Source organism: Hoplias malabaricus, chromosome Y (assembly GCF_029633855.1).
Source record: "Hoplias malabaricus isolate fHopMal1 chromosome Y, fHopMal1.hap1, whole genome shotgun sequence".
NCBI lineage: Eukaryota > Metazoa > Chordata > Actinopteri > Characiformes > Erythrinidae > Hoplias > Hoplias malabaricus.
The window spans coordinates 5,890,437-5,904,532 of NC_089820.1; the positions used below are offsets into that span (position 1 = coordinate 5,890,437).

A 14,096-nucleotide genomic window follows, 5' to 3' on the forward strand; every position below is an offset into this window, starting at 1 on the left:
TGGTCTTGTTCATCCCAAGGGTACAGGTCAGGGCTCAGTCAAGTTCTTCCATGTCAAACTCACAGAACCATGCTTTTATGGGCCTTGCTTTATGCACTGGGGCACAGTCATGGTGGAAAAGAAAAGGGAAGCATATAATTTTCTAAAATGTCTTGGCATGTTGAAGCATTAAGATTTCCCTTCACTGGAATTAAGGGACTTAGATCAACTCCTGAAAAACAACCCCATATCATTATCCCTGGCACAGTGGCACAGTGCAGCTAGGCATTTAATGTTCTCCTGGCAAATGCCGAACCCAGACTCATTCATCAGACTGACAGAGAAAGAAGCGTGATTTTTCACTGCACAGAACATGATTACAGTGCTCCAGAGTCCAGTGGCACCATGCTTTACACCACTCCATCAGACACTGGGCATTGTGTTTGGTGATGTAAGGCCTTCATGCAGCTGCTCAGCCATGGAAACACACATGCTATGAAACTCACTGTGCAGTTTTTTTGCTGATGTTAATGACTCAGGACGTTTCAAACTCTGAAGTTATTGACTCAGCAGAGGGTTGGCAACTTACACACTGTGTGCCTCAGCACTTGGCGACCTCATTCTGTAACCTCAAGTTGCTGTGGTCCCTGAAAACTTCCACTATTCAATAATATTACTCACAGATGATTGTGGGATGTCTAGGAGGAATGTTGCATTCTATTACAATAGCATGCTTGAACTCAATGAGAGTTTCTTTCACATGTATGTAAAGGCAGACTGCATGGGTAGGTACTTGATTTTATACACCTGTGGCAATGGCACACAATGGAACACCTGAATTTAATAATTAGTGTCTCAATCATTTTGTCCTTATAGTTTATAATTTATTTATTTTGTTTTATTAATTAAAATGATTCTGGTTGATTTCTTTTCTTTTGCTGAAATGACCACTAGGGGGGCTGCCAAAAGTTTTTTTAACCAGGCTGTCCAATTTTGACCTCTGTTGTTTTGTTGGTCCTGTTAGCCAGATGTTAAGATGTCCAATTGAATCTCATCCTAAATACATTTTTATTTGTTGAAGGAAATGACTCATGGAGGTCTGTAAATGAAGGTAGGTCATGCACACTTCCGTCACACTCTGCCGCCACTTGGCAGATTAATTAGGCAACTCACAAGTTTATTTCTGAACTGTAATTTCCCCCGCCAACAGTCTGCCAACATCCTCACAAGCTTCTGCCAGGCACACACACAAACTTACAAAGGCATTGAAATGTATCTTGTATCTTGCAGAAATACAAATCCAATGAGCATGGACAGACCAGGCATATTCAAAATAATCAATTAATGGGCTAGTCAGGCCTGACTAAATCACCTAATGTCCACAGAATTCTCAGTTCCTGTCAAGTAATCCTCATTTGAACCTCTTGAATTAGCTCCTTCTGTCCATTAAAGCATCTGAACAAGTGAGAGTTTGAAAATCATGATCTTAACATTAGCACTACATCTCTGGATTTTCCTCCAGAGTCTGAAAAATACTTGTCAAGTTCTTAAAGGCACAGTAGACAATTTTGGCAAACTTCTGTTTTCACAGCAAAACACACCTCTGAAACTTTAAAGGTGGAACGGTATGTTTGAGTAGGAAACCAACTGTAGCTTATTCTTGGTTTAAGTTTACTATGTCTGTACGTTTTATTCACTGTTTCAATTACCACAGAAACCCACATGTAAATTGATCTGTTTAGTTTTGTTGCAATTTTTGCACTTTTCAACATGCAGAGATCTCTCCACCATTCAAATGCCTCTTTTTTAAAGCTCTCTGAAACTCTACTGAAGTTATGGAACACAGTTTTTTATCAAAACATTTAGACACACAGTTTATTTTTGTCCACATCTCTGTAGACCAGAGCCTATGGGTTTTAAAATGCTGAACTCTGAGCTTACTGAACTTCTGAACTCATATGACAAAAAGTGCGCAGAGGAAATATTTAATATTTACATTAATTTGCTCGGTACAAAGCACCCCACCAAGGGTGTGTTCTCACATCCCAGCCCTCACCGTACCCAGTGATTCAGGGTTGGCCCCGGACCTGCAATGACCCTGAACTGAATAAGTGGTTATAGACAATGAATGAATGAATGCTCCTTTCAAAAGTTATGGTATATTTATATTTGTTTTACTGTACCCAGTACAGTAAAAAAAAAAAAAAAATATATATATATATATATATATATATAGTGATAGTGTGTGTGTGAGAAAATGTCTACTAAAAATAAGAAACACAATATGATATCAAAATTATGAAAAAAGTTCAGTACATTATGATTTTTCATGTTTGTTCCCTGTAAAGCATGAGATAACTATTTTATAACAATTTGTTAAATATTTGTATATAAATATTCTCTGTTGTTTTCTTCCTGAATTACTATATATAATATAATTACCTATATTAATCTTCCCTTAAAAGGAGCAACTGCTAAGCCAGATTCCTTATAAGTGACCTCTTACTTGGCCAGTAGAACCAGATTTGGATTTGGATTCCTTAAGTCTGGTCTTGGATTGGATTTACAAAGGAGAATTACAGCAGAGGATGGAGTCTCGTCCAGATTTGGGACCTGAGAAATCACTCAGCATTTTTGTGGAAAGACTGAGAAAGGGGCTATCAGTTATCCACCACATTGCGCTGTGGACAGCCACTGTCCAGAGTCTGAGTGACTCAACTCCTTTACCAGATCAGCTGTTAATGTCATTTCAGGAAAATGAATGAGTTGTGGTAAGTGCAAAATGGTGCAGAATCTGTGTCTGCTCTTAGATTTATAATCAGAGAGACCATATCTCCAGGGTATTTGCAATTATTTATACACACTCAATGTCCACTTTATTAAAAATGTCTACCCTGCCATTTATCACATTGTCCACTTTTTGGACTTGTTTGAGGGCACTTTGCCTTGAAATTTGTGAAGGTCTGATTATCCAGATACTTTCTAGTTCTGTAAGAAAAAACTTTAGCATAAAAATACAGTTTATGTGTTCCAAACCTTTATTACACCTTGACACACTCTGTGTCTACCTCTTTAATTACTGGTCAGATTCTGACCACAGGATCACTGTTTTTAAAACATTATTGGTGTGATGGACCTTTCTCCGGTGATACAGTTAGTATCACTGCTGGGAACAAAGTTGAAGATGGCATTTTTGACAGGCCATGTTTTATTTGCCAAACCTATTCAAACAGCTCTACATTGTAGGAGTTTTCATAAACTAAATGTAAAATACCTGAAATACATATACAAGAGTAAATACATATTAGAATGTGGATAATAAAGGAAAACACATCTGACCAAAACACTCAAACACACACACACACTTTTTGTCCAGCTGGGGTCATTTTCTCCACTATGTTCTGTCCAGTGTCTCCGGTCAGGCTGGTTTAAAGTGATTTGCTGAAGCCCAAAGGCAATTACACATGATCAGGATCACATGCGGAGATACAAGGAAAGTTCAAAAGGTCATGCAGATCCACACCACATATTAATGTGCTTCACATATTACATTATTATTCATTTAATTCATCCTGTAAAAGTTTTGTAAATCAAACACCACATGGTATTAATCTTGTTTCATATATTCAATATATATATATATATATATATATATATATATATATATATATATATATATATATATTACATGTTTTATTAATTTTTTTCCCCCTGGACTTAATGTTGGATATTACTTTTATTATGAGGTCATTCTACATATTAAATACTTAACTAAAAAGCTAGGAATGTTTGTTGATTATTTTGAGAAAAATGTAATTATGCATCAATCATAATCAAATAAATCATAAAATAAATAAAATAAGGTTAAACAAGTGAAATAAAAATAATATAATGAATAATAATTAATTATCTTCGATATATTAGTCATTATTTTGACATATGTAGTGAATATTTTGAACAAATGAGATGTTATTTCAATAGTTTGAGGCTGAACTTTTTTTCTGTAGAAAATCATCCTTTAGCTCTTCGACACAGGCAGAGAAAATTCCAGTTAGTGGCCAGTGTCAAGAAAAGGCTAAATAAATGCTTCTTCATAACCGGAGATTATTATATTTGCTTTTCTGCCCTGGGATTGTCTGGCCATTTCCCCTTTGGCCAATAGTAGCTCTAAATGCATACTTAAAGAACATTAAGGACCACTTTTTTCCTCTATATAACATACACACAAGGGTTTTTATATTACAAACTCCATTTCCAGAAAACGCATTTTTACTGCAAAATGTGAAAGAAACAAAATGCAATGATCTGCAAATCATATAAACCCTACATTTAATTGACGTTTCAAATGATCAAAGTGAGAAAATCTATTGTTTTTGAAAAATATTTGCCTCTTTTTAATCTGATGCCAGGAACAGGTTACAAAATGTGGGGACAGGGGCATGTTTACTACTCTGTTTCTTCATCTCTTCTTTTAACAACACTCTGTAAATGACTGGGAACTGAGGAGAGCAATTGCTGTAGTTCTAAAAATGAAATGTTTTCCTGTTTTTACTTCATATAATATTTCATCTGCTCAACAGAACAGGGGTCTCTATTGTAGTATTTTTAACTTCATAATGCACAGATGTTTTCAATGAGTCTGACCTGAGGGGTCTGATGCTGTTATAATCCTTGCAGAAAATGGATTGACACTGTCTTGATAAAATAAGCAAGGTCTTCCCTGAAATTAGCAATTTCTGGGTGGAAGTATGTTGCTCCAAAACATGTATATATTGTTTAGAGTTAATAATGCCTTGACAGATGTGCATGCCTTGTTCACTAATGCACCCCATACCATCACGGATAATAGCTTTTGAACTTTGTGCTTATAATCTGCTTGAAGGTCCCTGTCCACTTTAGCCTAGACAGCACCCATGGTTTAAAAAAAATCAAATTTTTATTGTCAGCCCAGAGAACACCTTTCCACTTCAAACGAGTCCATTTTTAATGATGTCATGCCCAAAGAAAGTGGTGCCATTTCTGGATTCTGGTTATTTATCGTTTCCTCGTTGTATTATAGAGTTTTAACTTGAACTTATTGAGGCAGTGATGAACTGTGTTCACAGACTATGATTTTCAAATGGGATTCTAAGCCCATGCAGTGATTTCCACTACAGAATTGTGTTTGCTTGTAAATCAGTGCCACCTGAGCAAGTGCCACAGCAAGCCAATACTTGTTTCTGGCCCTGTCCTTTACATAAAGAGATACATTTGAATTCCCTAAATCTTTTAATGATATTTTGTACTGTAGATGAAGATATTGTCTTCTTTGTCATTTTATGGTGAAAAATAAAATAATAAAAGGCAAGGCCAATTCAGTCATTATTATTTGATAATGAAAATAAAATGAAATATATTTCAGAAAATAAATCAGTATTTAAGGATTATCACTATTATGATATATAATCAAATTTTAATAAAGTATGTCAACATACTTTTGAAATACTGCAGGCGAATGAGTGTTAAAAAAAACCACAAAAAGTCTTACTAATGGAAGAAATTGGCTTCTGTATCCACATGAAGTTAATTTCTTCACATGGTTAAAGGTAAATAAGTTTTTCCATCATAAGTTGCCCATTTCTAAATGTTCTCCACAATAAATGCTACTCATGTCAGCCTCTATCTGCTGAGATCTTCTTCCCTTTTGGTTTTCTTGATTTTTTTCATACAGTGCCACACACCAGGAGTTAACTTCATAGGCAGCTCCTACAGAGCCAAAGGACTGCTACAAATAAGAACAAGCTGCATCCTGGTGTTAAATACATACAAAATACACTGAAATAAACATGACATATAACTGGTTAAAATCGTTATTTTTATTAATGTTATTATAGCCTAAAGCTGTTTTAGTTTTCTGACTCTTCCCACACCTGTTACCTTGTTTTGCATGTAAACATACCCAGAAAGTCTTTTTCTTGTTGGAACATCCCTTTATAGATACCTCTCACCTTAAGTTTGTGTTGGCCATAGACTGTTGTTTTTTCCATTTTTGCTGTGATCAATTATAGGATTCTTTCATCTGTGTGTTCCTAGTATATTTCCTTATATATTTCCTAAGATATGTATTGTCTCTCCAATATTTAGTTTTATGTTTGTTATTTTTGTTCTGTTTTTCAAAACCTTCTTGCGCTAGCATCCTGCCTCTTGGCCACTGTTACAACAAAGTAAATAATAGTATTGCAATAAATTATATTATATATAATTTATTTTATTAAAAAAAATAATATTATATTAAGTCCCCTTTTTAAAAATATCAGAAAATCCACATTATTTACATTATTTACTGTTGATTGTGTTAGGTTGCTTTTCAATGATGTATGCAGAGCTGGACCGCCCTATACGCTCACTACACACACTACGTAGGGCCCCGCAAATGAACAAAAGCCCTCTTATCTCACCCTTTGCGTAAAGTTAGCGGGATTTAGAGTATCATCAGAAGATGAAGCAAAACTATCCTCCAGGATATGAAAAGAGGGGGAAAAAAAGACTCCACAAGACTGAGCTGTGGGAACAGCAGTCAGTTAAACCTGTGGAGGTTGGATTGTTAATAAATAATAGTCTACTAACATAGCCGTGGTAATATATTTAGAGGTGGCATGCACTGCACAGCTGTTCTCCACGACCTTAAAAGCCTTGCAGCATCTCAGTATCATGAACCAAAGTTTGTGAAAAGTGAATATATACTGATATTTTTAAACTGTCTAGTACTCGTTTAAACTTCCCAAACACACCAGTACACTCTTAAATTTCCTTACAATTTCATTCAACCTTAAAAATGATATAGTTACTTCCAAGTACTAAGTTGACTTAGAAGTTTCAGCTCCACCTTAAATGCTGCCATGATATTCACACAATCACACTAACACCAGCATATTTGACGTCTTTGTTACACCTTAAACAGTGAGGCAGTTACAGGTGCCTCGACAAAACTACTGCATCATTTAGGGTTACACAAGGCTGCAAGCTGGAGAATAAACATCTATGTTTGCTTCTTTTTCTTCTATTCCACCTTAAGTGCTGCAGCTGTTTATTTATATATTCATTCATTTATTCATTGCCTGTAAGCGCTTATCCAGTTCAGGGTCACAGTGGGTCTGGAGCCTACCCGGAATCACTGGGCGCATGGCAGGAACACACCCTGGAGGGGGCGCCAGTCCTTCACAGGGCAACACACACTCCCACATTCACTCACACACTCACACCTACGGACAATCTGAGTCACCAATCCACATACCAACGATGCTTTTAGACTGCGGGAGGAAACCGGAGCACCCGGAGGAAACCAGTGTGAATATGGGGAGAACACATCAAACTCCTCACAGACCGTTTTTATATTGTTTTTTTTTTTTTAGAAATATTGTTTGTTTACATCTCATTTTGTTCTGTATATGGATGTTTAAGACAAAAAAACGAAGGGAAAATAAAAGTAAATAGTCAGGTGCAACTGTCAAAAAATGGTCACAATTTGGCTTCAGAGTTCAGGTAGGAGGGCCCCTTATCAAAATTTTGCTTAGGGCCCCAGGAAAGCCTGGACTGGCTCTGGATGTATGCACAAAGGTTTGCAGTAATCCTTTATTATGAGTGAATGCATCACATCAATTGTGGACATAGATATTCAGTTGTACATATAGTGTACATATAGTGGTGTTGAATATCACCATGCCCAATGCCACTTGTTGTCTAGAAGGCAAACCTACATTCTCAGGAACATAAAAGCACCATCTAGTATCTTGGGATAAGAATCAGAACTAATCGTGAATTTATCATTGCTCTATGCCATCAAATGCTCATAGCAATGTTCTAAAATCTAAAGTAAAGCCTTTCTAAAGTGTAGAGGCTGTCACGGGAAATGGGGTCAAAATACAAATGGATACAATTAATTTAAGAAAAATGATGAGCCACAAATGTTTGTACATATAGTGGTGTTTACAGAAATAAGACTGTTACAGGAGGCTGTATCTTCTGTGGCTTTTTGGTTGAAAGCTGAAATGAATATCTGCAACAAATTACATGCTCTCTTGAGGCGTGGTGAAAGAAAAAAGGTGAAAAAAAGAGAGAAACTCCAGGAGTGTGAACATGTAAACACGTCTCTGACTGATTTCCTAATATAGAACCACAGAGTTCTCCTGCAGTACTCTCTCAGAATGCCTCCACAGAGGGAAAGGAACAAAAGAATCTCCTCTGACTTTGGAGAGATCTGAGTAAATTAGAAATCAACAAAGCATCCCCTTCACCTATGGAGGTCCGAAAACACACAGTGTCCTGGACATTCTACACTTCCCTCTTTCTTTTTTGTTCTTTACCCTCTTGATCTTTCTTTACTATCCCTCTCTTTATTTCCTCTATCTCTGTTCTTCCTATTGTTGTGCTTTATCCCGATCTCTGCTTTCCATGATCCCTGTTTATTAGTTCTTTCCTCAATTTAATCTCTATCTTTCTTTTAATTTCTCTCTCTCTCTCTCTCTCTCTCTCTCTCTCTCTCTCTCTCTCTCTATCTATCTCTCCCCCTGTCTCTGTGTCTCCCTTTCTTTTTTCTTTCTCGATATGCATTCTCTTTCTTGCTTCTCTCTCTCTGTCGCTCTTTCTCTCTGGTGGGTAATTGAATGTTAAACGCAGATTAAAGGGCAGGTTTACAGCACTCAATGCTGAAAGGCAAGAGATAAGCAGCGGAACTGAAGGATTGCAGACACTTGAATGTAACTGGAGCTCAAGTGGAGGATTAGATGCATAGGAAAGTGTTCAGTACTGTGAAACATGTTGATACAAACATATAGGAGATCAGTACAATATCTGAACATAAACAACAATTTTTAATAAATAGCCTATGAGAAAACCCATAAAGATAGACATCTAAGCATGTCAATCAGAGCAAACTGGGTGGGGTTTATTTTAACAAAATAAAATGATTGTTGAAGGGGTTTGGGTATATCATACCATAGCAGTATGAACTAAATGAGTGGGGCGACCGTGAACAAGCACAGAGAATAAGTCAGATTATAAATATTAATGAGACCAAGACCAGACTGATTGTAAATACTAAGGAGTTCAAGACCAGCCTGCATGCCATCAGAGAATGACCACTTTCAACACGGCTACTCTACCCAGCATGATGGTTAAGAGTGCCCACTTTCACTGACGCTACAAACACAAAGCAGCTGCTCACCACATTTGTATTGCTGTTAGCTGCTCCTGTTTTCCCCTGGACTTATTTATTCTCTGCTGGTTCTTTGACCCTGTGTCTGTCTTTTGATGTTCTGTGTTCTGATGACTGGATTTTTGGTTCTTGAAAAGTGCTGAATAAATACAATATAATACTACTATTGGTATTATTATTAGTAGTAGTAGTAGTAGTTGTAATCATAATCTTAGTATAATTACTAGCAAGTCTTAGCCAAGCCTAAATACTTATGATTTCAAGAAGTCTGTGTACAAATAAAGTTCAGGAGTAGTCTGAAAAATACTAATACTAATAGGTTTAAAACTATGGTCTATAAGGAATAGCCTGCAAATGAATAACAGAGTCCAAGACTAGTCTGAGTATAAATGCTAACAAGCTTATTTCTGAGTTATTCACTGAAAATTTACACTTTGAATTTACTTTTTTTTTATGTCAAAGGGGCGAATATCATTAAATCATCTACATCAAGATGTACAGTTAGAGAATGAGCGCATGGTGTTAAAATTATATCTCTGGATGTAGATGATTTAATCTCAGTTAACCCTTTATTATTAAGTAAACTCAAATGTATTTATTTATTTATTTATTTATTTTTCCCAATTTGGTTCCAAGACAAGTGTGTGTTCAGGTCAAGTATGAGTGTAAATATAACAATTCTAAAACAAGTACAGTTAGTCAGATAAAAGGCTCACATATTGTGATATGTCATGTGGTGTATGAGATTTGGGGAGAAACAGACACTTGTTTATGGATCAGTTGAAGCTCCAGAATACATACAAAAAAAAATTAATTAATAAAAAAAATTAAAAATAGTTTATGGAATACGTTTAGCAACTGTGGAAAAGGAACTCAGAAAGTAAACAGTGTTTTTGAAATTCTATTCAGAACAATATACGTCTTTGTACATTTTACCATATATTTTCCAATTAATTTCCAAATCCATGTATTAGTTATATATTTCTATGCTGATAGACAATGATATACCTCAGTGTCCATGAACGTCAGATGTATATTTTCATGTCCACTTTCACCCATATATAGTCCTCTGTATATCCATGCCCATGTATTCTAACACTTTATTCTATAATTCTATGCCCATGTGCTTTCCCCCTGGTATGTTCTCATTAAATTTATCCCATATTTCCACATATGTGTCCATGCCATATTCCCATATTTAAAATTAACCTATCACGCCTAAACCATCCTCATGCATTTTGTCAATATTCCCAAGCATATGTATATCATCTCTATTATTTCCCATATTTCCATGCCCATGTGCTATTCCCCTGGTATTTTCCCATGCGCAGCCCCACCATAAATTCCCAAATATTTCAATGTCCCTAAACTTTCCCATGTTGATGCATTTTTTTCGCATTTATCCCCATTTCTACTTATTTTACTTAATATTTTCCCCGTTGATTTTCATGACCACGAACTTCTCCATACACTTTCCATTTCACCATTCATGACACATATTTCCATGTACTTTCCCATTGGTTTCTTTGACCAGTGCATTTCCACACGTATCTGCGCGTGTCCTTGTATATGCTTTTCTTCAAGAGTATTAGTAAACCGAGGGAAATCTGCGCGCGCTCACCTGTCCACGGCGATGGCGGTCATGGAGCAGATGCTGGCGAACACGGCGGCTATGGGGAAGAAGTTGTGGAAGCGGCAGTACACGAGGCCGAAGTACCACTCGTTGTGCGCGGCGTACACGAAGTTGACCACGGTGTTGAAGGCGGACATGCTGGCCTCCGCGAACGCCAGGTTCACGAGAAAGAAGTTGGTGACTGTCCGCATGCGCCGGTGCGCCACGATGATCCACACCACAGTCACGTTTCCCACAACGGAGACCACCACTACCGCCGAGTACGCTACGGCCCACAGCGCGATGCGCCACGCGGGCTGCACGAACTGGTTCCAGTAGGCGTCTGAGTCCGTGCTGTTCATCTCCAGAGCGCTCCCGTTCCCCGGCCAAGCCTCTGTGGACGTGTAGAGGGGGTCCATCTCAAGCTCAGCTCCAAGACACAACTGAGGGGGTAAGAAAGTTCCGAAAAAAAAAACGTCGAAAAGTCGCTTTCGGATTGGGTTTAATCGACCATGTTCGTGTCGATTATTCTACTGAAAATGCTGGAGTACGCTTTTTTTTGGAGACTGGGAGTTCTCCTTGGCGAAGCGCGAGCGCAGAGTGAAGCGAGAGCGCAGCGTGGCAGCTTCTCCAGCGCGCGCCCGCAGACAAATGACACATACACACACGTCCCCGCCCCCTTTCAGCGCGTGCTTCGCGCCTCTCATGTTTTTGCTGCCTAATTTTAGCTCCTGAACTCGCGAGTCCCCTCACACTGTCAGCACTCCGCGTTAGAAAAAAAGACGTCTCTTTGATAAAATGGTAATTCTTCAGTACAATAAAAGCAGTAACGAGAACCTGTAGACACTGAGGAGTTCAACCTGCACAGCCCAACCTGCCTCTGGAAACACATCTGTCGATCTTCCTTTGATTTCTCTTCAGTGGGAGTCTAACACTTACATTTCACAAAGTCACATGATATTTACATTATCTTATTATCTCTTAGATCCACAAAGGCCTTTAATTTATAGCTAAGAAAAAAATCTAATTTGCGTAACCGTAGGTGCAGTCGAGTGGCCAAGACATGTTTGGAGTCGTTGGAGAAGCAAACAAATAAATAAATAAATAAATAAATAAAATGTAACCCCTTCTTGGTCTCCTGAACTATTTTCAGCTTTTTAAACATGGCAGGGAATATTTTATAAATTATTCAAGTTACAGTGTTTTGAAACATTTCACATAGGGGGCATCAACAAACTTGCAGGCAAAGATGGGTTGAGGTTCATCTCTTTGTGCCAAAATCTGTGAGAGATTTGTCAACAAGTTCAATAAATAAATAAAATAAAATAAAATAAAATCAGTGCAAGACTGCAAAGAATGGAGGACTTTTACCATATATCATACAAAACATTGTAAACCTTCAGAAAATCCAAATCAATCCTAGTCTGTGTATGTCATACAGCAAGGTCCGAAACCACTATTGAATATGCATGTCCTTTGAGCCCTCAGACAGAAGTGTATGACAAACTGTCTACTGCTACTGTGATAAATATAACCGCATAGGCTCAGAAAATGAAACCTGAAGCTCTGTTACAAAAAGAGAAAGACATACAGCAATTCTAAGAACTTCACTGGGCCCAAGCTCATCTCTGATGTTCCAAAAGACACTTCAAATGTATGCTGTGGTCAAATGAGTCCATGTTTCTGCTCGGGTTCATGAACAATATAAAATATCTAGTTTTCAAAGACAAAAAGAGAGCGTCTAGACTGTTATCAGTGACATGTGCAAAAGCCGACACATCTAATGAGATGAGGTGCATCAGTGATTATAGCATTGGTGACTGTTATATGGGAGATGGTACTATTGATGTAGAGGCATATATTGGGAGTTTAGAGAGACATATGCTGCCATCAAGGGGAGACCTTTACCCAGGCCTCTTTCTGCTTGTGGTTTCGTAGACACAGACCTTCCTGCTGTTCAGAACGGTCTCCTCTGGCACATCATGAAGAGAAGTAACCCACAATTGAAACATCTGACTGTACTTGGCCAGTTACGTATAGTTTCAGGTAAATAAACAAATCAAACATTCATGATTTTATTGTTTTTACATAATGTCCCAACTTTCTTGGAAATGCGGTTGTTACCAAACAATCAGGAAAACACAAAACAACATCACTGACTATTGGACACTACCAAGAACCAACAGGAACATAATTCATGGCTTAATAAAATTAAAATGTATCTATCTGTGTAGCATAACAGTTTCACAGAAAGCGTGAAATGAAATGGAAAACTCTAAAGCAGATTCATATTTATCTAAGGTCATTATTCCTAATGTCAATAGTCAGTTAGAGGGGTGTAAGCCCCCTAATCATTGAGCTGTGGAGAAGTGGAAGTGTGTTTTCTGGTGATGGAGCTCCTTTCTATTCTTCTGAAAAGAGTTGGAGTGACAGAACTAATCATCCAGCACATGACCTCTCTAATGTTCTATTGACTGCCATTACACCCTCACAGAAATAATCAAACATCTAGTGAAAATCCTTCCCAGAAGATTAGAAGTTCTTACTGAGTCCTGTTTACTATGTCATATTCTTCATATATGTGTGCAGGTACACAGTAACGTCAGCAGTGTTAAATCAACACTGTTAGTGTTAACACCGAGGGCATTAAATTATTACACTAACAGTGTTAATTTAACACTAATAGTGATGATTTAACACTGGTGAATTTACTGTGTATACTTTAGGAGTATTTCTGTGACACCACTTCACTTATTATAAATAATGTACGCAACATGTTTTTTTTACAGTGACACTGCACTTTCCTTTGGGAGTAATTAATTTTCTGTATTTGCTTCATCCAATTAGGGTCATGGTTTGTCTGGAACCTAATCAGAATCACTGGGTCTAAGGCAGGGACACACTCTGTATGGGGTGCCTGCCCATCACAGAGCACCATAAATTCATTAATTTAGTCACTTACTCACACCTGCCACACAGAAAATACATATAATCTCATCTTATCCTAATAGCCTACATTTTAGGAAAAGAAATTAGATGAGAAGGCTTTCACAAGCTTGAAAAAAAACCTGATATATTTGAATGGACAGGTACAGGTGTAAATTATTTCACTAAATCTAATGAATAATCTTCCCTCAGCTGTCTTTTTTGTTGGTGAGCATGGCATCAGCCCCTCAATGTCCATTTAACCAAGTGAGAGCAGCTGGAAATATTATGCCTGTTCAACGTGATCTTAATACTGAGCTATTGAGCAAAAACCTGTTGTCCCAAACTTAGGTCTTAATAGCAGCCTATTAATATAATGTCTGTCTG

General features: G+C 37.4%; 1 protein-coding gene across 1 annotated transcript in view; it reads right to left on the bottom strand.

Moving 5' to 3' along the window:
• tacr1a (tachykinin receptor 1a) overlaps positions 1 to 11,203 on the bottom strand; it is a 37,529-nt gene extending 26,326 nt beyond the window's left edge. The window contains exon 1 of the mRNA XM_066657354.1: positions 10,794 to 11,203. Within this exon, the coding sequence (XP_066513451.1) occupies positions 10,794 to 11,203 (410 nt within the window). The remainder of the gene's footprint in view (positions 1 to 10,793) is intronic.
• Positions 11,204 to 14,096: the final 2,893 nt, after the last annotated feature.